General features: G+C 32.2%; 1 protein-coding gene across 4 annotated transcripts in view; it reads left to right on the forward strand.

The window, feature by feature from the left end:
• Positions 1–24,319, forward strand: part of Scm (Polycomb protein Scm) — a 61,849-nt gene that overhangs the window by 36,159 nt on the left and 1,371 nt on the right. For 2 of the 4 annotated variants that reach the window (XM_076501626.1, XM_076501629.1), the window contains 6 exons: positions 1,300–1,500; positions 2,267–2,443; positions 5,226–5,375; positions 5,645–5,775; positions 6,312–6,423; positions 10,535–13,449. In XM_076501626.1, the coding sequence (XP_076357741.1) occupies positions 1,300–1,500; positions 2,267–2,443; positions 5,226–5,375; positions 5,645–5,775; positions 6,312–6,423; positions 10,535–10,602 (839 nt within the window). In that variant the 3' untranslated portion in view covers positions 10,603–13,449. Of the gene's footprint in view, positions 1–1,299; positions 1,501–2,266; positions 2,444–5,225; positions 5,376–5,644; positions 5,776–6,311; positions 6,424–10,534; positions 13,450–15,087; positions 15,106–24,319 lie in introns of those variants that run through there. The other 2 variants (XM_076501628.1, XM_076501627.1) reach the window with 2 other exon arrangements.

The raw sequence follows: 24,319 nt of genomic DNA on the forward strand, positions 1-24,319 counted from the left end.
TGATCATTACCATTCTGCTACAGGAAGTCCTTTACAACCTTATAGACTGGATGTCAACATCGGTTTTATGCAATTTTCTGTTTTAATTGCTGTTTTGTTTTTACCTTCGTTTACTTTTACAAATTTTACTACATTTACTTTACTTTTACCTTTTTACTGGACATATGGCTACTCATTATTACGATTTTGCTATGTGTCTTTTAAAACTTCTATTATTTTACATTTTGATAATGGCTGTTGACACATAACCCGGAAACAGGACTGGAAAGGCCAACTTCAGGTTACTGATGGTGTTTCTTGAACTTACCTGTTAGTCTTCCTGGCAGGTTATGATCATTACCATTTTGCTAGAGAAAGTACTTTACAACTTCTTTTACTCTGCTTTCTCTCTTACCATTGTAAACTAGGTGTCAACATTGGTTTTATGCTTTTTCTGTTTTTCAATGATGTTTTGTTTTACCTTCATTTCCTTTTCTGTATTTTATTACATTTAATTTGGTTTACCTTTTAACCGGACATTTGGCAGATAGCCTAGCTGCTTTGTGCCATAAAACACTAAATCAATCAATCAATCAATAAACAGTCAACTGTGTAAACTTACCAATACTGGGGACTGAATTGGAGTGAGTGGGCAGCCTGTGTACACAGTTTTCACTGTTTTGTCACCACTGATCAGAAGACACAAATATGTACTTTTTTATTATTATTATTATCCATCCATACATTTGCGGTACTAATTGTTTAAAACCGTTAAATGATATGAGTTGAGGATCTTGTAAATAGAATAAACCAGTTTATAGTATTTGTTGTAATACCATGTGAGGTTACTCTAAATTATATTAGTAAGGTGTAATTTTAATTGTGAAGTTATTCTTGCATTTATTATTGCCTGACTTTTCATAATTAATTCTGTACATTAATTGCTGAGTTTCTGCTAATATTTTTAGTCTGTAATAAATTAAAATGACAGTAAGTGTCATCTTTGTAAATGTTTGGCTAAAGTAATATTTTAATTTGTTTGAGAGTTTTGATTAGTATGGTTTAATTTATATAGTGAAAGATTGTTATTGTTTTATATTAAGTTATTTTAATTAACTATAACTAATGACAAGATGAAAATGGAAGAGGGAAATGAGAAAAGCAGTGTTTTGGCTTCTGAGTGATAATGGTTGTAATCTTTGTTATTTATGTAAAAACAGGTAATAGTTGTATTTCTTTGTTTTAGTCATCAGTACTTTTTTAAAGAAAATAGTCACAGCTAATAAACATTTATCATTGTGTATACTGTTTTCTTTGTAGTATGTGTATTTGTTAACCATTCCTGTACTTGTGGACCTCATTTGGATCCTCGAAAAGTTACTCAGCTTCCAATTCAGTTTGGACCTGGCTCCATGAATAGAGTCCTGCGAGAGGCTATTCAAGCCTGTGTTGACTGTGCAAATAATGAAAAAAGTGTTTTTAATCTTCTTAGACCTGGAGATGGAAAAGTTATCATTACAGGTAAAAAGGTTTGAAAAACATTTGAAACAGAAAGTTGGCATTACATAATGTCAGTAAGTTTGTGTTTTCTAAACAATTATACAGTGTATTCCATCATTTTACTTAAGTACTGTTTGTTGCATGTAAAAGAGTTAACTAGAAAATAAAAAATTCTTGTCTTACAAAGAAATAGTTGCTTTGTTACTGTTCTTTTTGATGTACAGGTTGAGGTGGTGCAGAAATTTTATGTTCCATCTATTGAAGTTGTCTAATGAAATGTAGAATAAATACAACAGGTGTTCCCAGGAGTAACAAGGTTATGTTTGTACTTCTCAGCCCAGCATGGCCAAGTGGGTTAAGGTGTTCAACTCATAATCTGAGGGTTACGGGTTCGAATCCCTGTCACACCAAACATGCTTGCCCTTTCAGCCATGGGGGCATTAGCATGTGATGGTCAATTCCATTATTCATTGGTAAAAGAGTAGCCCAAGAGTTGGCAGTGGGTGGTGATGACTAGCTGCCTTCCCTCTGGTCTTACCCTGCTAAATTAGGGATGGCTAGTGCAGATAGCCCTCATGTAGCTTTTCACAAAATTTCAAAACAAACTTGTACTTCTTTCGATTATGAAAGCTTGTAGTGTACCTTTTCTTTATTTGTTGTTGCTCATGTGATTTTTGTATTTGTAGAATGTGTCTACATGTGTTGCTTCGAATTATAAAAACTACATTATTTTTCCATGAAAAAAAATTCAGTTGAAATCAATTGCAGTGGTTTTCTTCCCTTTTAGCTGTCTTTGATGGAAAAACCAACACCTGCTGTTTACCTCCTGTTGATAAAATATCTACTTTTTGGAGCTTTTTGGAAAATCTTTTTGAAGACTTATTATGCTGTGAAAATTTTTATACAAGCCAACCCTTGGAAGGTGGTTGTAACAAATGTAATACTAAGAGTATTGTAAAGAGGGGTAAGTGTATGGTGAGACTTCAATACATTGTTATAAAAAATGTAATACTAAATATCTTGAAAAGATAATAAATCTCCATTTAACCCTTTGAAAATTATTTGAATGTAAATAATACTGAATAATCTTTGGATGTAATATGTAACAAATATAATACTGTAAGCCTTAAAGAGCTCAGGAATCATGTACCTGATCTTAAGTAGATTGTTGTGTAAATTTAATACAAAAAACATTCTGTAGGTATGTGAGTGTACAGATAATTCCTATGAGGTAGTTGAAACAAATGCAGTACTATAAAATTAATGGAATTATATATTAGTGTACAATCTGTAAAAATTGGTTGTACCACTTGTAATACTGAAAACCCTGTAAAGATAAGTAAGTATACAGTCAAACATTAATATATTACTGTAGGGATTTGGTACAGAAAGTGTTGTGAAGCTTGAACAAACATTAGAATATTGTATTAAAGTTTTGTTAAAGACCCACTCTGCCAGTTAACCTTTTGAACGTGGTTGTGATGTAGTTAATATGAAAGTTCTTTTTTAAAAATTACTAATTATGAAAGTGGATGTGAAACAAATGTATTTGATATTTGGTGGTTTTAATTGAAATATAAATTACATTATGAAATTTCATTAGAATACTGTGTATAGAAATGCTGTATTTTTTATGTTAAAAGGTTTAACCTTTTCCCTGTGGGCTTGGTATAATATACACAAGTTTGTCTACACATTTGCACATGTTAACTATTTGCACTATAACTTTTGATACAGCATGTGTATCTTCACAAAATTTGTTATACTTTTTAGTAAAGGTTACAAGTTTTTGCCTACACAAAATCAGATTTTGCAATGAAATGTACTAAAGACTTGTTTGTGAAAATATTCAGGCTGTTTTGTTATTAGTCTGATTGCAAAGTGATTTCATGTTATGATTAAAAAAAAAACTATTCTTCACCCTAAAAATCTTGTATATTATTTGTTTTAATCTCTAAAACCTCCTAAATACATTTCAGTGTTCTTTTCAGTAATACCATGTTTTATTATTTTCTATACCCTAACTGTGTGGGGTCTGTCAATTGACCAACCTTGTAACCATCATAAAAAAAAAAAAGAAATAAATGTAAATTATGCTTTTTTCATGCTAAAATGACTTCATATTATATCATGAAAATACAAATGCTTAGTGTGAGTAGCGTAAGTCTCATAATGCTGTATATTTACATATATATATATTTATTATTTTTTTGTTATATTGACCTTACAGTCATGCCTAGCTAACATTACATAACTTGCATTGATGAGGAGCACGTGCACTCATGTTATGTATCCAGTAATATAAAACTAATCTTTAGTCTTCTCTGTGTTTCAGTGGACTAATATTTTGTAATATACAAGTCACATTTCAATTATTGTACATTATATATATGTATATAGATTATTACTATTTAGCAATAAATTATTAAACTTATTTTTCTTAAAATATAGAACAATAAATAAAGAAGTAAACAATTACCTCTTCTCGCTATCAACTTTGTACTCGGCTTGCGCATAGGTTGCTAAGCCTTTTAAACTTTTGCATGTGGAGGATATCAAACAAAATTTGTTTTTGGGTTTTATATATATATATATATACAATTGAGTAATCAAAAAAACATAAATAGCTACACTGATGCCCTTGGATTACACTATAACTTACTTAGCTTAACAACTAAGATGTATTTAGATTTTAAAAAATATGAAACTTTGAGTAGACTACAGACACAACCTATCTCATTGAAATCTCGGATTGAAAGGATGTGGTAGCCTTTTAACAGATTAAAATGGCTGAGAAAACTATGAGGGGAAGTTTGTATGCTGTCAATTGGTTTTTTCACTTTCACGTTGCATACTGCAGTAAGAGTATATAAGAGACTGTTACAAAAAAGTGGAAAGAGCTGAATGGTGCCACTGTGTTTGATTCAGTATGTAAGCTGTATCTCAGCAAAATAAAAAGATGTGAGGCTCTTATTTTATATTCTAGCTTGTCAGTATTAGTAATTTGAGTTCCTAATTTGTACAAACTCAAAGACTTAGTATTTTAACATTACAATAATCTAATTTTAAACAGTGCTGCATTTAACATATCAGCAACTCACTGAAATCAAAATTTAGGTGTGTTCTTTTAATATTTACTTTTAAATTAAGAAAAAGACTCGTATATAATATCCAAAGTATAAATTATAATCTACAGTTTGGTTCCAAACTTACTGGCATAAATTCATAAAATTGTAGCTCAGTAAACTTTTGAATGCAAGTCGACAAATGTGATGACATTGCCTTCAACCCCTGACCTGTCCCAACAGCATTAAAAATCATCATTGTGTGAAACTGAATAATTTGGTTTGAAAAAGAAATTCAGTTTTTCATTTTTGTTTTAAATGTTCAAATTTAAATTTTACACTTTAGGAATGCACTTTCTGATATCTTGAATTTTGATATTGAAGGAATATTTTTCATTCATACTGTAAATTTTATAAGGTCTTCTTTCTCAGCTGTAGGTCATGAATGGTTCATGACTTAGTGCAGTTTCTTTATTGTGCCTAAAACGTATTTAGTAACAATTTTAGTCTATGGTGATATATGTATCTTAACTTTCAAGTTTTAAGAAAACTTTTAAAATAATGAGAATAAGTAAAATCTTTTTCCACTGAATTCTAGGAATGTGTTTCTAACATTTTGAACAATGTTTAGAATCCTTTGCTAGAAGCATAGAATATAATTACCAACTTATTTTGTTGCAGAAGAAATGGGTAGTTATCAACCTACAGTTGAACCTTCCAGTCAGAAACGTCGATGGTCCTCGGAATCATCAGACTCTGGAGTTCGTTACCTTTCCTTAGGACACAAACCTGGTAAAATTTCCAGAACTAGTAGTGTGAAAGAGACTGAAGGTGTGTATTAAAATTTGGAATTCATTGTAATCTGAATAAAAAATTTTATCACCAGAATCTAGGATTCAAAATATTTTATATTTTGAGTGCTTACAATTAATCTTCTGAAACAAGTTAACAAGCATAAACTAATTCATGTTCCTTTTAGGTTTTTTTGTGAATTGAGTATTAATCTTGTTAAATTTCATGACAACCTTCACATTTTAAAATCATTATATGGAATTAATAATCATTTATTTAATGACTTGAAGTTATTTGTTTTATTATAGCAAGCTCTACTACCCCTGTACCTGAAAAACCTCCTCAGAGCCCCTCAGAATGGGGTATTGAAGATGTGATTCGTTACATAACAAGCTCAGATCAGGGACTCGGTGTTCATACAGACCTGTTCCGCAGACATGTGAGTATTTGAAAAGAGTCCATTTCGTACCATTCCTTAACCTGAAACTACTTAGCTTAGTTTTGTACAACATTTAATCCTTTTTATCATGAAACCGAAAATCTTTTATTTATATTTTGTTAGAAATTACTTTTCTATTTACCGTACAGTTCTCATGAAGTTAAATAGTTTTCCATTTTTCTCTTTTCCACAGAAAAAAAACAAGAATAAAAAATGCGTAACTTGGTGTGTATAAAATAGAATGTATCTTGCAACTATTTAACCCTTATGTAACTACAAAAAATTGAAACAGACATGTAAAGCCAATTTCTTTCATGTGCTCCCTTCTTGTTTGCTTTAATTATATTATACATCTGGTATGTGTAATAAAAAGTCTAGTTATTATTTTTAAATTCAGTACTAAACGGTATAAGGTACTAAACTCTGATACGCTTCTTTAATATAAAATATACGACCCATTACAAAAACTGAAAGTACTTAATGTACTCATATTAATAGTTGAAGGGTTAAATACTTGTGTTTATTTCTCCGTATAGGAAATTGATGGGAAAGCACTCATGCTGTTAAATAGTGACATGATGATGAAGTACATGGGGTTGAAGCTTGGACCTGCCCTCAAAATATGCAACCTCATAAATAAACTGAAAGGCAAGAAGTCATTGTAACATTGATATCGTGAGAAATTTTATTATTCATGAATTTTTAATCTGGTGGAATCAGCTGGTGGAACAGTGTCAACCAAAGTGTATTTTTTTATTTTCTCTTTAAATTCCAAATGAAGAGTATCAGATAGTTTATGAGGCAGATTAATGTTGTTTTAATAATTTCAGTTTTTGAGTGCTATTGTAACAGGTGGTTGGAAAGTGAGAAATTATAATACTGGAGGTTTTACAACAAAATAAAAATGAAAAAGGTGACTTATGAAATGTATATAAAGCCAGTCATAGAAAAATCAGGTTCCTCTGGGAAGATACTACAAAGAAATTGCTAATATAATTTGTTTTATTTGATATATGTAGAAAGAGAGTGATACACATATATAGATTTGTGTAACGTGTGTTTGAAATTCATTCTATTTATCATTTACACATTCTCATTTGAATTGTGTTTGTTTGGCCTAATCTGTTTTATCATTGGAGCTAAGATTTGTTTTGAGGGGTACTGAAACCACTATTAATTATTTAAAGATTGTTGGATAACTTTCAAGGAGATTTAATTTAATACTGATGAAGTCTGCATGGAACAGGTGGAGTTGTATTAAAAAATGTTAAAGGCTGCTGTGGCTGTTTTAAAATTAAGTTGACAAATATTTCATATACATTATAAAATGTAACACTGAAACTGTACAATCATGTGCTTTGTTTTTGATAACCAAGATGAAACCTTACTGGTAAGTTGGAATTTTGGGCTTAATTTTAAGTATATTTTAGAATTTTGATGGAACTTAAAAAAAAAATAACATTTAATTTTATTTGAATATTAATAGAATATTTTAAATCATTTACATTTCGAAGGCTTCATTATTATGCAAATCTGGTTTCATGTGGAATATTTCACAGAACATGGTTGACATGTTTTGATAAAGATCTAGATTCATAGGGAATAAATGTGAAATCCCTTAAGGTGTAAGACTTGAGTAAAATATACAGTCCTACCACATTTCTGTGTAGTACATTTAGGTAGTACTTGTTTCACATAGCTTCTTACTGTAGTTGTGTTACATACTTGTGTGTTGGTGTTTTGTAGAAGGTTGTGTTTTTTCCTTTTCTGTTGCTTCTTCACTAAAGATGTTTTCTAATGCATTTCTCAGTTATTAAATTAGATATTTTTGTGCGGATAACTTGTTTTTTATTGCATGTTATTAAAGTAACATCACATTTTAGGTGCAACTAGTAAAACAACATTTAAAAGACTGATATATTGGCTTTTCAAAAAGATTTGTTTGAAACATTTTGTTGAAAAATTGGGTATTCAAATATTCTCAGTTTTCATCCATGATACCGAGTTATGGTCTAAATAAAGAACTGTCTACAGTTTTTCAAAATGTGCAAAACTGCTGAACATTCTCTATTTAGATAAGCAATATTTTATTTATAAACATTTGTAACTTTACCTGTTCTTTTTTATGGTGTCACTCTCTGACATGCCGTATATAAAAAAGTTACTTTGATACATATGTTTATTGTATTACTCTTACTTCACCTAAGCTACCTGTTTTTATAAGTTCTAGGTGATAATTTTAATCATAGGTGCTAAGACTACCTTGTCTTGATGTAAAATATAAACAATATGGGATAAAAAAAATGACAGGTGTACCAGATTCTTTTGAACTGAATATTGTTTGTTGTAACTATATTGTTTAGTTTTATTTAAAAAAAACTATGTTATTGTGATTTGAAGTACAGAAAGATTCAGTACCCAGTAGATAAAGTTAGGATTTTAAGTTCAAAACTAGACTTACAGAAGTTTTATTTTTTTATGTAATATATTTTGAGGAGCTAGTACAATTCAGGGGTCATGTTTTCTGAAGTTTTTATTTCACCTTGTAGAGTAGATATGTTGTTTGTTTTTTTTAGTAAATGTTTTGTTCTGCTCTGTTACAAACTATTAAAAACAGATGTTTGAGTTCTAAATGAAGAACAAAGTTTATGTTAAGAATCATATCATTTGCCAATAATTTTTTATTGAATTGTAAGTGGCTATTAATCATTGTTTCTTAAGATTTAAGATAGAAGCAAAATAAGCCATTATACATGTATCCAGCATTGTTTTTGTTTGGAGCATGTGTAAAAGTGTCAGTTGGTTTTTATTTTATTTTTTCTATATCAGATATTACTTTACTTGTATATATTGGTTTCAGAATAATTCAGTCCACAATGGTCTTTAACCCTTATTTAATAGAATACTTGTAACAAAATATACATAGCTGACTAAAATAGACTAAATTCACCACTGATTTTGATACTTTAACAGAGTATTAAATTATGCAAGAAGTGCTCGAAATAATAATTCTTCTAAATTATGAAAATTAAATGACTTGTTTTATGGGCCTCATGAGGCTTTGAGAATTTAGAGTTAATCAAGTACACAAATTATACAAAGCTGCTTTAAACAAATTGTAATTCTTACAGAAGTGTTTATTCATTTATAAATAAAACAGTTTAATGAAACTAGATTAAGAGAGCGAGCATCTCAAACAGAGGTCACCACACTCCCAAGTTTGTTGGATTAAACATAAATACAGATATTCTTGGTACCTAGAAAACCACTGCTTTCAAACTGGCAGTGTGTTAGTAAGTACTTGTGTATAGACATATGCATACTGATCCATAAATTATGCATATTATATTTTTTTTTCAGACTGTTATAAAGTCCAACAGAGTTGTTAGATAGGTCGTGACCTATGTTGTCTATGGAAAATTATTTTAATGGTAATACCCAGCCTATAGGGTGTTACCTGTGATTTTTTCTTCATATTCCTGACATTGAATTTTTTTTTTCTTTAATTAAATCTTATTTTGAAAATTATTTGTGGGTAACTGTTTTATTTTGTGTATGTGAAGTGTGAAATCAGAAATGTTTGAAAAGTTTTTTTTCTCCTGTATTTTTTTTTGGCAGGTTATAGTGTTACTATAGCTTTTCTATGGGTGTAAATGCTAGACCTTAGGCCATGGAACTACCACGGGTCCAACTACTGACTGTTTACTGTATATGATTTTCACTTCAATATTTCATAAAAAGAATTTAAAGAATGACAAACAAACGAACATTGCACGTTAATACTTTTTTAAGTAATGTATAAAAACTGATTTAGTGCTGAGTTTTAACAGGTGTTTATACTGTTCATTAGCTGTAAACAGTTTGTGCACGAACACTGGAGAGGATAGTTTTGAAACTGACAAAATGTTTTCTTTGAACTAGTTTTATTTTTTTATTTTAGAAATTCTCAACGTACGTAACGATTAAACTATTGTTATTGAATACTCCTGTGACCTTTCTTTTGTTGATTCGTGTTTTCCTTAAATTTCAGTTGTATTCAAGGGGTTTTATTTTAAACTTGAATTTCGTAACGAACGAAACCCCTATACATTTTAACGTAAAAGTATATTTTGTAGATGATTTTAAGGTTTTTGATAAACTTGTGTCTCTGGTTTGTAGTTCTTAGAATGTCTCAATTATTTTAAAAGGCGAATATCAGTCACAAAAGGTTTCACAGCATTTATATCCATATTTTTTTAAAGACACACGGTTGCTTCGAACAGGAGCCATCATCAGTAGTGCCATCTAATCATCTAATCTGGTACTATTTACAAATAAAGTTTTTTCTTTTATTGGCATTTGAATTATAATGGACGATTCATGAATAAACGTGGCACTATGTAGGAAATTAATAGATGGCGCTGCATCAGCCATCTTCAGACCGTGTGCCTTTATATTACAGAAAATCATCCCAGAGGGTCAGACTTCTATTTTTCTATGATTGTTTGCTGAAAAACACCTTTCTGTCTTTCACTCATTTATGGGATATTGTAAATAAATCTAGATTGTCTTATTTTTGTGTGTAAACATCTCACTGGCACCAAAATGTTGGTGATTACTAGTAGGATAAAAATTAAATGAAACTGGCTCTTTATGTTTGAACAAAATTATTGTCGTGTCTTTTCAATCTAATTAAAGACAAATTTCGTGTAAGGATACATTTTCATGTTTTTTTTTCGTTTCTTAAAATCGTAATAGTTTTTATTACTGTTAATCATAGGTGAAGAGGTTGAAAGACAAAACACACCGACAGAACCGAAAAAGAAAAAAATGTTATCAAAAACATAACCTGAGATCCGCCAGATCATGTAAATGAAATGTTTGTTACAGTAATATATTTTATTGTATACGTAACACTTGTAAAGCCCCCACGGTGGCTCAGCGGTATGTCTGCGGACTTACAATGCTAAAAATCGGGTTTCGATACCAGTGGTGGGCAGAGCACAGATAGCTCATTGTGTAGCTTTGTGCTTAATTCAAAACAATAACACTTGTAAATAGTTATTACAATCGTTGAATTATCAATGCAAAAATTTAAACCGTTTTTTCTAAAATGTTATTTGGAAAGCCAGAAAGAAATTTATATCATGAAGTTGAGCGAAACTTAAACAGTTTTATGCGTATAGAAGGTGTGATACATAACCCGATTTTCCGCCTATATACAGTATTTTTACCAGTATTATCGTCACAGACATATGTCCTATCACAAATTAAGGGACCATGCTTCATTAACGAGAAGCACTGTGTATTAATAAACTTTATTTTTTGACATTTGAAAGTATGTAGTCAAATTAAAACTTACGTAATGTTAAATGGCTTTTGCTTATTTGTTTCGTACTGTTCATATATCTTATACGAGTTTGAACTTAAATTTAGGATCTGTAACTGATAATAAAGACAGTTATCCATTCTGACTCTTGGTGGAAGAAAACATTACTTTGATTTAAGCACATGTTCAGTTATCTCAAGAGTAGACTTCCCTCCCCGATGTTTCATTGGTACGTCTGAGAGCTTGTAACGCTTAAAATCGTGTTTAGATACCCGCGGTGAGCAGAGAACAGATAGCTTTGTCTTAACTGCAAATAAAAATGTATATTAAAAGAAATAAATGTCATTCATTTGTGTGAGATGGTAATAAATAATAAAAGACAGTATGACTAGACTTGAGCAGGTTTACAACCAAAGGAGGAAGAAAATATTAAGTTAGGACTACGACATTTGTAATAGGTACGCATAATTTCTTCTTAAGACGTCGTCAAACTTTCTACATTACTTATGCCATATTTTGGATATTGATTACACATGAAAAATATAATTTAAGAAATTAAAATTTATTGTGTAATTTTAGGTAAACGTTAATTAATTTGATAGTTTTTATGCATTTAGTAACAAATTCCTAAATTCAAAGACAGGATTTTTGGACTTTCGTCATCCGTATTTACTTGGAATATCACAATGATAAATGATATACAGCCTCTTAACATGTTTAAAAAGTAAATGGTAAAACTGTTTTTTGTTTTGTTTTTAAATATCTTTCTTGTTTCACAAAAGAGGAGCGCACCCCACTAGTTAGCATGACAGCCTGTTTTTTTTTCACTGGTTCATGCTCTGTTACCGCCAAAAGATAAAATTATAGTGTGGGTGGGTGCATTATAAAGGGTTATGATCGAAACGTACAATTCGTTTAGAGTGCTTCTAGAGATGGCGGTTACTGATGTCTGACTGACTTCAAAGTTTGGGACGGCTGACGCAGGTAGCCTGAGAGTGGCTTAAAGTTCGCGCACTTCAACAAATAAGAGATATTAGCTTTTCGTGAAAATTACACACGTTTTGTTTGTTGATAAGCACAAAATAAAACTGGTAAATTTGTGCTGCGTCCATTGCGGGTATCGAAACCCGCCTTTTAGCGTAATAAACCCTCAGACTTACGACTGAGCCATTGGGGGAATAAATATGTGTCTGCTGAGGTTCAGCGGTAAGCTTGAGTGCTTATAACAATAAAAATCGGGACTAGATCCTTGGTTTGGTTTGTTTTGAATTTCGCGCAAAGCTGCTCGAGGGCTATCTGCGCTAGCCGTCCCTAATTTAGCAGGGAAGGCAACTAGTCATTACCATTCACCACTACTTCTTAGGCTACTCTTTTACCAACGAATAGTGGGATTTACCGTAATATTATAATGCCCCCACGGCTGAAAGGGCGAGCATGTTTGGTGTGGCGGGATTCGAACTCGCGGCCCTCGGATTACGAGACGAGCGCCTTAACCACATGGCCAGACCGGGCCCCTACATACTTGTGGAAGGTACTTTACTTCGCGCATTGTGTAACTTTGCGTTTTTGAATAAAGTCTACCACTAGTAAAAGATTGATCGTTAAAACAACAGTAGAGTTCGTCATAGTTGGGTTTATTTTTTTCCAAAAATATTCTACAGTAAAAAACAAACTAGCAAACAAAAGTGTTTACACCACACCTACATAGTTTTTTTTAAAGATTATTTAAAACAGTTGTTGTTCAAGTATCACCGTAGCGAACCATCTTATGATCACTTAAATTGAGGTTTCGTGAGATCGAAACTTATCATCTGACATGCTCGCCCTTTCAGCCGTGGGGGCGTTATAACGTTACGATCAATCCCACTATTCGTTGGTAAAAGAGTAGCCCAAGAGTTGGCGGTGGGTGATGATGATTAGCTGCCTCCCCTCTAGTCCTACACTGCTAAATTAGGAAAAGCTAGAGCAGATTGCCCTCATGTAGCATTGCGCGAAATTCAGAGACAAAACAAACAAAGTTCTCCCTTTCAGCCTTGATGTCGTTACTTATTGTCTGTTCATCAGAAATAAATATAATTTATTTATGTGGCCAATCTAATATCAGTTGGTAAAAAAAAGTAGCCTAAGAGTCTTGATAGTGGGTGATGTTGACTAGCTGTTGTCCCTCCAGTCTAGTTCTTCAAAATAAAATGGCTGGCGCAGATAGCCCGAGAGTAGCTTTGTGTGAATTTCAAAAGATAATAAATTATAAACTAACAAATGCATATGACGTCTCCCATGAACGAATCCACATAATACTTTAACTTAGATATACATGATTAAAATGTAATTTTGGAATAAGCTAATAAAATAAGCCATTTTTTAAAGAACGGTCTTGGTCTGCCTCATTTCGACCATGTTCTTTTGTATATAGTATTTTTATGTTCTGTGCTACTTTCATTTTCTTGTACCGATATGTTACTTTGAAATAAATAAGATTACAAAAGAGAAATATTTAGAGAGACATTAGGCGCTAATGTGGATGAACTGAAGTCCAGATGTTTTTAACCAGCTTTGGACCAGAAGTACATTTCATTTTTGGGTTAAGAATTACTGAATATTATACAACGAGTGCTGTTGGTAGGTTATTATCCACCTGATTAGCAACCCTTAAGTTATAGACGTTAAGTTTGAAATCTTAGGCATGATTTACTGAATGTTAATTCCATGTGTTGTTTAATTAAGGATCTTTTTATGCAAGATAGAAATGTCTAGTAGTGTAGGAAGGCTCCACCAGGGTGGTCGGAAACGTGTAAAAAAAAATATAAATATGGAGTAATCATATGTATGGATTTCCATTAAACATTTTATCATGATATGCGTCAGGATGATCACAGTTTAATAATGTTGTCAAGTAGAGGTCAACAACTTTGTGGTACGTGTAGAGCCATATCAGGACTATACCTATCGTTAGCCGTACCTTTTGCAAATTACACATCCTGCATCTCTCCTCAACAAATCCGAATCTGTCCTTACCTTAAAAGATGAAAACTAGTGCTTCCTGCATGTTTGCGCTTCACTTGCACTGCCTCCACTACGATCTTGAGTCGTGTTTCATTTACTGTACGGCTTACGTACGTGAACACGTGTCCATGGCAGGAACTTTAAATATCTTTGCTTGTTTTCTAACCTTATTATAACAGAAGAGATGTGTATAGATAGTACTTTGTGTTTTTTTCTCTATAGAGGAGGCTATAGCTCCTTGGAGAGCGTAAGAGACATATCCTCTTAGCCATGGTGCCAAGTACGTACCAATATTTAGCGTGCCGATTAGTTATTCCCCGATTCTTCATGCCATGAAGAATATAAAATAAAAATCGCACTTTGCACTTTAGAGCTGACGGTACGTTATAAGAGTGATAGTCGAAATTTAGGACGAGTAACGCAGATAACTAGCAACAAGTGTTGCTTTGTGTTAGCCATGAGAAATAACCTTTTTCCATTGAATTTTAAAATAACAATTATTATTATGTTGAATGATGCTATTTTATATTATTTCACTGTGATTTTGCTGCTAGCGATAATACTTTAAAATAAAAAAGTGTAGAAATATAATTAAATAATTTTAAAAATAATTTAAGTGCAGAAAAATATGTGGTCTAATAAATTTTTAAACCAAAATTTTTGTTAGTATTATTAATTTGTAGGGCCATTTTTTTTTTCCTTAAGACTCGTGGTTGTGTGACGTTAATGGTAGCTTGCAATTTATTTTTCTTATCCCTTGCACGAATTTTTACGTCGTGATTTGCCGAGAGCGCATCTTGTTATGAAGCATTTGAACTGTCGCTTCGAGAAGCCAACCAACAGATCGCATGACTGCTGCTCAATTGTCAAGGCTGTAACCATGCGTGCGTATGGTCGCGCACGTGCAACTCTTTTCAGGTGACTCATTTAGGTCTAATTATAAATAATTTGCTCATTCCTGTATCATGAATATAGATATATCTAATGGCGTGATATTTCAGGTACAGATGAAGACGTAGAATTTCATTGTAGAAAAGGACAGAAAGAATACTAAAACCACAAATAAACTACAGTAGTATTTGAATAATACTGCAGTGTGTGGAGGTCGCTGTGATATCTCTCCAGCTTTATTAGCAAAATTTATGCTGAGGATAGACAGGTTAAACGTGAAGTTAGTCTTTTTTTTTTTTTGCAATCTAATATTCTGTGATATATTTATTGAACTAATGTGGTTCAATCTTTTATAAAATTAATTGTTTCCCACCTAAATTTTACTTAATTAAATCTACGAAATTGACTTACGCTTTTCATAAACACGTTACTACAGGGTGTTCGGAAAGTCACTGTGCAGTTTTGTAATCATATTTTATTCAGTCTATTTCAAGCCAAAAACTGATAGCGGTGTTTAGAAACAAAATAAGAAGGATCGAGGCCTGTATTGATGCCAATGGGGTCACTTTCAACATTGTTTATAATTGTCATTCATATTTACCTCCTGTATTCTATATTGAAACATGTCTGTTAATAAATATATAAGTGCATAGTGACTTTCCGAACACCCTGTACTAGTAACATGTAGACGAATAGTCACAATATAATTGCGTGTATTTGAGACAATAAAATGTTTGATTCCGAAATTGGAAGGTGGCGTAGAATTGAACAATTATTAACTGGTGATTTCAGGTGTTGCATTTCGTGAGGTTTCCTGTTTCCTTAGGGCAAAATGAATATTTATATCATGTTACTTTTATGTACTTAAGATTAATTCTGTTTGATAAACTTATTATTGTAACCATGGAGGGCAGTAATGGTTAAAGAGCAAGATCATTTCTTACTGAATAGGACAAAAAGAGTAGTTTGAGGAATTGGGTGGCGAGATGAATTCAGTCGCCATTTCCCAATTCGTCATTTTATTTTGATTTTGATAATGGCAAAAGAGATATAATAACTTATATTTTTACAATTTGCTTTCCGTACCGCCATTTTTAAAACTGAGGAATCTGAAAAAGCTCTAGTGATAAATGTTATCAAGTGTAAAGCCTATTTATTCAAAGCATGATGCTATAATTCTTTGCTTGTGTTGTCAGGCCCACAACTTAAAATAATCTTTATGCACACAACTAATCAGTAATGTCTAATTATCTCATAGAGTTGGAGAAAAAAAATCAGTTTAGAAATGAAGCAGCTTTAAGCTAAGATTAGAAATACACGTAAAAAATTAACAGAGGTATACGCCATCTTAAAAAGGTTATATGTATTTCAGGGAACGTTAAACTTATGACAAGTAGCAAGTCTTAACTAGTTTCTAAGTATCCTTAACTTGGCCATTATAATCAGTTCAGTGCTTTCCCTTCCGGTGGGAAAGCGGTAAATTTACGAAGGTATAACGCTAAATTCGGGGTTCGATTCCATTTGTTGGACATAGCCTGTTGTGGATTTCCTCTAATACAAGTAATAATCTAATGGGAAATTTAACTATTGTAACCCTCGTGGTGTTAGTCTGTGCCAAGCATTACTTTAGAGAATGTAAACTTAAGTTTCGTTACATTTTTTAACGTGTAAACTTAATGTTATAGTTATTGTTTATTGTATCATTAGCTACTTGCTTGGCTTATCACTTAGGTTAATTTAATATTAATATTGTTTGGCATGCTTCCTGTTCTAATCACGTGGGTGGTTCTAACGGATTGTTAGCCACATACCATCTAGAGATATTCCACACACAACGTGCAACAACGATTTTACTTACGCCAAACAAACCAGAAAATTTTATTAGCAATCTCGAGGTAGGCCAAGCTAATACGTAATAGAAATTGAGTGTTACTTTTAAAAGTTTGACTCATTCTTGTGCTTACAATCTGATATTGATAAATTTTGCCAATGATTTTTTTTAATATGGAGGAAATTATTATTAGGAAGTTGAGATTAAATCTACAGGTTCAGGTTCCATGACACAAAATAGAACTGAGATATTAAGGCGTGTGCTTTAGTGGCTCTAGTGGTTGTCATATCTCGCTGCTCGTACTTTACCATATTGGAAATGTTAGCGTAGGTTCTACTTTAACCAGATATCATATAAAACATTCGGTGGTACAGTTAATAACAGCAAAGCGAAGCTAATGAAGCAATGTCTTTTTGTTTCCTTAAGATAATATGTGGAGTGATATAGTAAAACTACTATTGTACTAGGAAGTCATACTTAATTGGACCAATATCGGTTTCCAGTAAGAAAAGTGTGACGTTATAACATCAAATGACTTTGGAAGGTGATACGTGTCTAAAATTAATCAAATAAGTGTATTAAACTATTTTCACTTTATAAATTGAAGAGTAATCAAATCCGTAACTTATAGAAAATTCCATTTCAAGACGTGTATGTGTATATATATATACTTTATTAAAAACGATAAACGTCTTTCGGTATTGTTAATTTTGTAGCTTCTGGCTTTTGTTTTAATATGACTTAAGTAAGTGTTTTAATACTTAAATTTGAACGCGACTTACCTACTAGTAATATATATGCTTATATTAATATATACAAAGTTAGATAATTGAGTTGTACAGTGTTCAGCTTCTAGTGTGCTCTACTAACTAGTCGTACATGGAGATTAAAACAGCCCCCCAGTGGCTCAGCGGTATGTCTGCGGACTTACAACGCTAAAAACCGGGTTTCGATACCCGTGGTGGGCAGAACACAGGTAGCCCATTGTGTAGCCTTGTGCTTAATTCAAAACAACAACAATATTCCAAACTAATACACTTTAATTAAGACAAATGTAATACACCACGTAATAAGACAATAATAAAAATAAAACTACGAAATTCAAAATATACATATTACAACACTCTTAAATCAAAGATGAAATTCTCAATAAAACTTGCCATTACTCGTATGCAAATTCACCAAAGGATTTTGCTCATAAGTGCAATGTATAATATAGTCTATTAAAATAATACATACAACTATTGATTTGATAGTTTGAAGAAAAACTTAATAAACAGGCAACTAAATTAAAAATTTCGTAGCTGCAAACTTAAATCAGATGTCTCTCCCTATTTTTTCGCTTCATATTCCTTTGAATCATACACAAAAAGGCATTATACAAACTATCAAGGGTGGTTACCTATCACAAAGAATTGGCCAACAAAACGCTTAGTTTATATTTATTAACCATTTATACACATCTGTCAGAAACGTATTTTTAGTAGTATATGTATAATAATGTTAGGCTAAGGATTCTTCTTCAGTAGGTGTCTGTGATTTTTTGGCGATAGATTTGACAATAAACGAACAGCACTTGTTTTCAGAATAATTATGTATTTGGAAGAAGATAAACGTACGCACAAACATTCTTTAGACTATGAAGATCATAGTTGTATCATAAACACTGTACAGTGAGTTGTCTTCTTGTCAAACGTTCACTTAGGCCAATTCAGTTGAAAATCCGAACTCTTTTTTTCTATTTGTGTTGCAACAGTATCCGTATGTAAATCACTTACGCTTTCACGTGAGTTACCGTAGTTGTATCCTGAATTTTCAATAAACGTCTGTCCTTTGTGAAAGTCCAGACAATCGGATTTAATCAGTTCAGAACACCATTTGACAAGACAAATTATTCTCCTTGTCACTTTCAAACTGTTAATCTCATTCTAACATATCAACTATTATTCTGTTAACTTTGCGTTTTATTACTTTTCTTTGGCCAAATTTCTCTTTCATGTTTCTTTGCTTTTATTCTCTCCACTCGTCTGGTTGCAGCTATTTATGCATCTATCACCTAGGCCTTCTAGAAATAACCATAACCCCGACATAAGTGGATTACAAACACAACATTCTTTAGCTTTGACACCAATGGATTATAAACATAAAATAATCAATACTACTACACTTAACAGTCTTTTATATCTAGTAACACCACAAAACCAAATAAGACTACCTAACTAGTTCAAACCCTCCTGTGGCTCAGCGGTATACCTGTGGATTTACAACTCTAAAAACCGGGTTTCGATACCCATGGTGGGCAAAGCACAGATAGCCCATTGTGTAGCTTTGTGCTTAATTCAAAACAACAACAGACAACTAGTTCAGTAATTATTGGAATCGAATCTGGTAAATAAGTTCTCACGATCATTTTGCTAACAAGAACTAATGCCATTAGTTAACTTACTGGTTCATTTAAAGTGTATTTAACGATTATAAAGAATGTGATAGATTATACAGTACAAAATAACACAATTCTTTTATACTGCATTAACATAAAACTAAGCCATTTATTGACGACATATCAAATAAAATGAAAAGCAGAAAAAGCATCTGTGCTTAATTAGTTTAATAAGAATGAAACATTCAAATCGGCAGAGTGAAATTCTTTAGAGAACAAAGAAATTGAAAACAAAATAATCTGTGAAACAAATACAAAATAATAAATATATATTAACGCAGGTCTATCAAACTGTAAATTTCTCTCAGGTAAACGTAAATCCTCATACACCAATGTAAAATGTGACAGAAACATTTCTCTTTTTGGAAAGTTATTTATCCTGTCATTAACTTTGAATCCTTGTTGACTGCATACTCTCAGCGTAGTAGTTGCAGAGGAAATTATTCACGAACCAGCTGGCTCACTTGTATTGCCTTCATGGTGATGGTGGAGAAGAATGCTTGAAACATTACCAACATGGTGTTGATATTAGCCAGGTTTATCATGAATTCAGCTGCTTTTAGTTTTATCCAGGGACTTTCCCAAATATCTCCTAGAGCCCATTTGACCATTGAGAGGATCGGAGCTCTGAAAATGATTTCATTGGTTGTGAGATGTAATGCACCTGCAAAAGATGTGAACATGTTTGCTGATAATGAATGATATCAAACTCATCGATAGGGCATCTTACCAACAGGTCCTGCTTCTTTCTTGCTAGTGTGAGCTACTCACTTAGTGGTATCAACAAATGCACCATGGATAGCTGTTTGGCCATTGATAGCTTCTATCCTCTGGGGTTAATGAGGTGGTTGTCATCATAACCTTCTCCATGACTGGTAAATTCAGTGAAGGCTTATATTTTAACAAACTTTTCACTGCTAATAGGGGTTTCTTAATCCCCGGTGTCTTAAGAGACAAGCTGATAATAGATGGTGTGAGTTCTTTCATGTCCAGTGCATTAGTTAGCAACATACCTTCATCCATAGGCTCAGCTAAAGTAAAAGTCTGGCGGGCGACAACATATTCCACTTCTTCAGCGCAGGAGTCCTGTATTGTACTAGCCTTCATCATACTAGTGATCCATAATGCAAATTAAAATATCTGGGAATTGGCAAAGGACAGATTACCTACTGGCTAGATTAAAACAAAGAGAGGGAGTGATAAAAACTCAATCTAAAATTACAAAACTCTGGATTTAAAATGCTATTTTAAGTGAAGGGTAAGTAGTTTCAGTAGAAGAGTAAATTGAAAATTGTAACAATCTTTAGGTATGGTCATATACATTAGTTAAATGACACTTCAGTAATTGCACACTATATCATCTTCAGAAGATGTATCCCTGATTCCATAGAACTTCCTGCTCTCTACCATTCTTGTTAGATAACAGATAGATGGCTTATTTTTAACTTCTCATTCTTATCCCTACCATTTGGCTATTGCATAAACAGGATTTTATTTCAGTAGAAAGTAAAGGGGGACGAAACTACAGTTGGTTCCAGATAAACTAATTTGGGTTAGATGGTATCAGTCATTGTTTTGACTATTACATTGCACTAATTTTACACTGCCTGTTCTTAGGGATCTTTTTTTTTTCAGTTACAAGTTTAGTAATAGTTGTTGGTGTAATTTATTAACCTTTTACCATGTAGTTATTACTTTCTACTATCATTTAGTACATTTACAGCCTGCATTTTCACTAGTTATTACAGCACCTTGTACTGAAATATTGTAAAGAAAATATTTATTTTTATTAAAAATATTTCGGTTTTGATTACTGAAAATGTTGTATCATAAATCAAAATAATCTCGGTGCACAAAGTTTGTTTCTTATGATATCTGTATATCAATTTCACACATTACTGATAATTTCTCTCTTTCGTTAACATTTCAGTTCTGTCTAACTGAAAATTTTGTACTACTTCTTATGATGAACGATGTTTTCTTTTAGTTATACGATAAATATCTTTGTAATTCTTCTCTCTTCTGTGCAAAGCTACTACATGTCGAATATTTCAGTGTCAAAATTGAAACACTCCTACTGGCATTAATGAACATAACAGATGCACCGTGTTTTCAAATAATACCTTTCAGATTATTTATCACAGTTAATATCAATTACATATGCTTAATATTGAAATAAAATCCTTTGTACCTTTGGATGGTTGTTTAGTCCCATATAAATGTTGGCAGCTCATTCAAATGTAGCTGTCATTAGTCTCTTAACTTCAGTGTTTCCTCGTTTGATTTATCGTTGAGAGCAAGATAAGTTCTTTAGTTCCTTCTCTATTATCAGGTGAGTGAATATCATCTGAGATGGCATTCTCGTCGTCCTTTGATTTGTCAGTCTCTAACTCACTCCTGATCAAACCAATATATGAAAGGATAAACTATGATGTACAGATTCAGATTATGGATGTGCTTCATGCACTTCAAATCTGCTGTAACTGATACATCAGTGGAACACTATGCTAGAGTATTAGGTATAGATTCATACAGCCTGAATCAAGTTGCTTTTTTGCTACTGACAGGTACCACAAAGAGACTTAGGCTTCATGCTGATGTAGTCATTTCTTTACTGTAGTACCATAATACTTCTTTTACTGTCGATTCACATGTTAAGTTGTCAATGGGTGAATTCATCTGCTTTGATAAATGCAGAGTTTAACTGCTCCAGATGGTCCTGCAAATGTGAAAATCTATTCATTGGATATAACATAAAGTATTTTAACTGCTTTTTATTTCATCATAATATGTGGCAAATGTTAATTCAGTTCAGTTGAGCTGGGATTAACAAATGTGGCAAACATATGCTTGGTAGTGTTTATTACTCATTTTGCTAAACCGTCTGATTAGGGTGGTAAGGTAAACTATGCATTTTTACAGCATCTAGTACTTTACACAATTCAGAGGACAAATGGATGTTTAAATTTGTTACCTGATCCATATAGATCTCTTTCGATCCTATCAAGTGCTTCACAAACACGTCAGCTATGGAATATACTGACGCATGAACAAGTGGCTAAGTCTCAGCTCTCTTTATAAAGTAATTGACGGTAACAAGCGTGTACTGTCGACCTCTCTCAGACTTTAGGAGTGGACCAGTGACATCCAGGGCTATCCTCTGAAGAGAATACCCAACAATTCTTTATTCGTGTTTACTCTGTTTTGGCCAGTGTACACCATAAAATATTCAAACCAGCAACAAAACATTTCGGTTATACACATTATAAGGCTTGTTTTTTATGTTTAAACACTACATTCTTTATCTAGTGTCTTTAGGAATTTCAAGAATTAGAAAGTTTAAAATCCTTAAAGGACTAGGTAAAAAATGTTGTGTTTAAATATATGTAAGCCTAATTCTAATGTCTCAGGACAAGTATAATTTTAATCATTTTTAGTTTGTAAGAGGCATGCACATTATAACAACTGTTGTTGTATCAAATGGCTTATACAAATAATGTTCCGGCCACGGCTGTGTTTGTTGTATTCTAGTTGACCTGAAAAGCTCTGGATTGAATAAAAAATGTCATTGACAATGAATATGAGAAATATAGTGTGGCTGGAATATCGTTATTATACACTCATCTAATTCTTGAAAATTCCTGAAGGTCTAGATCAGGAATGTAGTGTTTAAATAAGCAATAGGCCTAATACTAAAGTCTTGCAAGAAAGTACATGTAGTGTTTAAATAAGCAATAGGCCTAATGCTAAAGTCTTACAAGAATGTATTGTTTAAATAAGCAATAGGCCTGATACTAAAGTCTTACAAGTATGAATGTAATCATTCTTTGTCCGCTTGTAAAAGGCGTATACACTATAACCAAAACATTTCAACTCAAATGTGACTAGGAATGGTAGGATAAGCTGAGAAGTAACTTTAATTACTAACTGAGCTTAAACTTAAGAAAAAAAAACAGACTTGAAAAACTGTGTGATACTGAAGGAAAATATTTATTCACTCAGTAAACAAAAACACAGTGTGTATACTTGCGTTAAGATACTAAATGGTCACCTACAGGACTCATGAATTGATTAACCGTTGTTTTTTCTCTTGAGATTTTATCCTATCAATTAACTCATATAAATCAATATTTAGTAGTTTGAACTTAACATTTCTTATCTAAAGGAAAACATCAAATTTACTCACAATGACTAGCATTACCCATATGACTAGTCATTCTCATTCAACATATGGGAGGTCTTATCCTCTAAGTATCACCTAAGCTACTAGTAAAGAACGCTGCTTTCATTGACTTTCTTGCACAATATACAGGATTACACCAGTATATTTTCCATTGGCGGAGAAAAGTATTATTTCTAGGAAACAACTAAAAGAACAAAAACAGACTGAACAAAATCAATGTAATAGTTTTCTTAACCCTGTGTTATACAAAAACTGCACAGAGTCATAATAAGGTAAACGATTTTTAAAATCTCTACCTCAAAATGCATTCTATATCTGCATACCACGACACTTACAAAATTAAAAATCAATTAAAAGATAGTGATAAGTAACCAATCTTTTGATTTTTTTTTGTCAAGAAAGTCATCATAATTATATTTCTATCGTTTTAATGTTTGGTTCTTTAAAACTTCGTTTACAATAGTCACTTTCTATCTTGAAAATGTCTAATGGTTTAATTCATGTAGGTTTTTAGATATTTGTTGTCAATATTATTTCAATTTTGGAGAATATTTAAAACTAGAGCAGCACTCAGTATAGCGCATCCTCCACCACGCAGCGTTGATTGTATTCGGTTCTTAAAGAAAAAAAAAGTCCGTCGTTACAAAAGACACGAACAATTTTTGGAAGGACGACGAAGAATCATATTCTACATATGTTTACAAGGTTTCATCAAAATCCGATGATTGTTTATTGAGTTATGGAACAAAAACTGTGAAAAATCAGTCCTTGTATTTATAGATAGAGACCTTTGGTTTTTCGTAACCTTGACCATCCAAAACTAAATTACCTCTAATTTGGTTATAGCCCAAATGTGTATCAACTTTTGTTCATATTCATTCAGCCGTT

The sequence above is a fragment of the Tachypleus tridentatus genome, chromosome 5, assembly GCF_004210375.1.
Source record: "Tachypleus tridentatus isolate NWPU-2018 chromosome 5, ASM421037v1, whole genome shotgun sequence".
NCBI classification, from domain to species: Eukaryota; Metazoa; Arthropoda; class Merostomata; order Xiphosura; family Limulidae; genus Tachypleus; species Tachypleus tridentatus.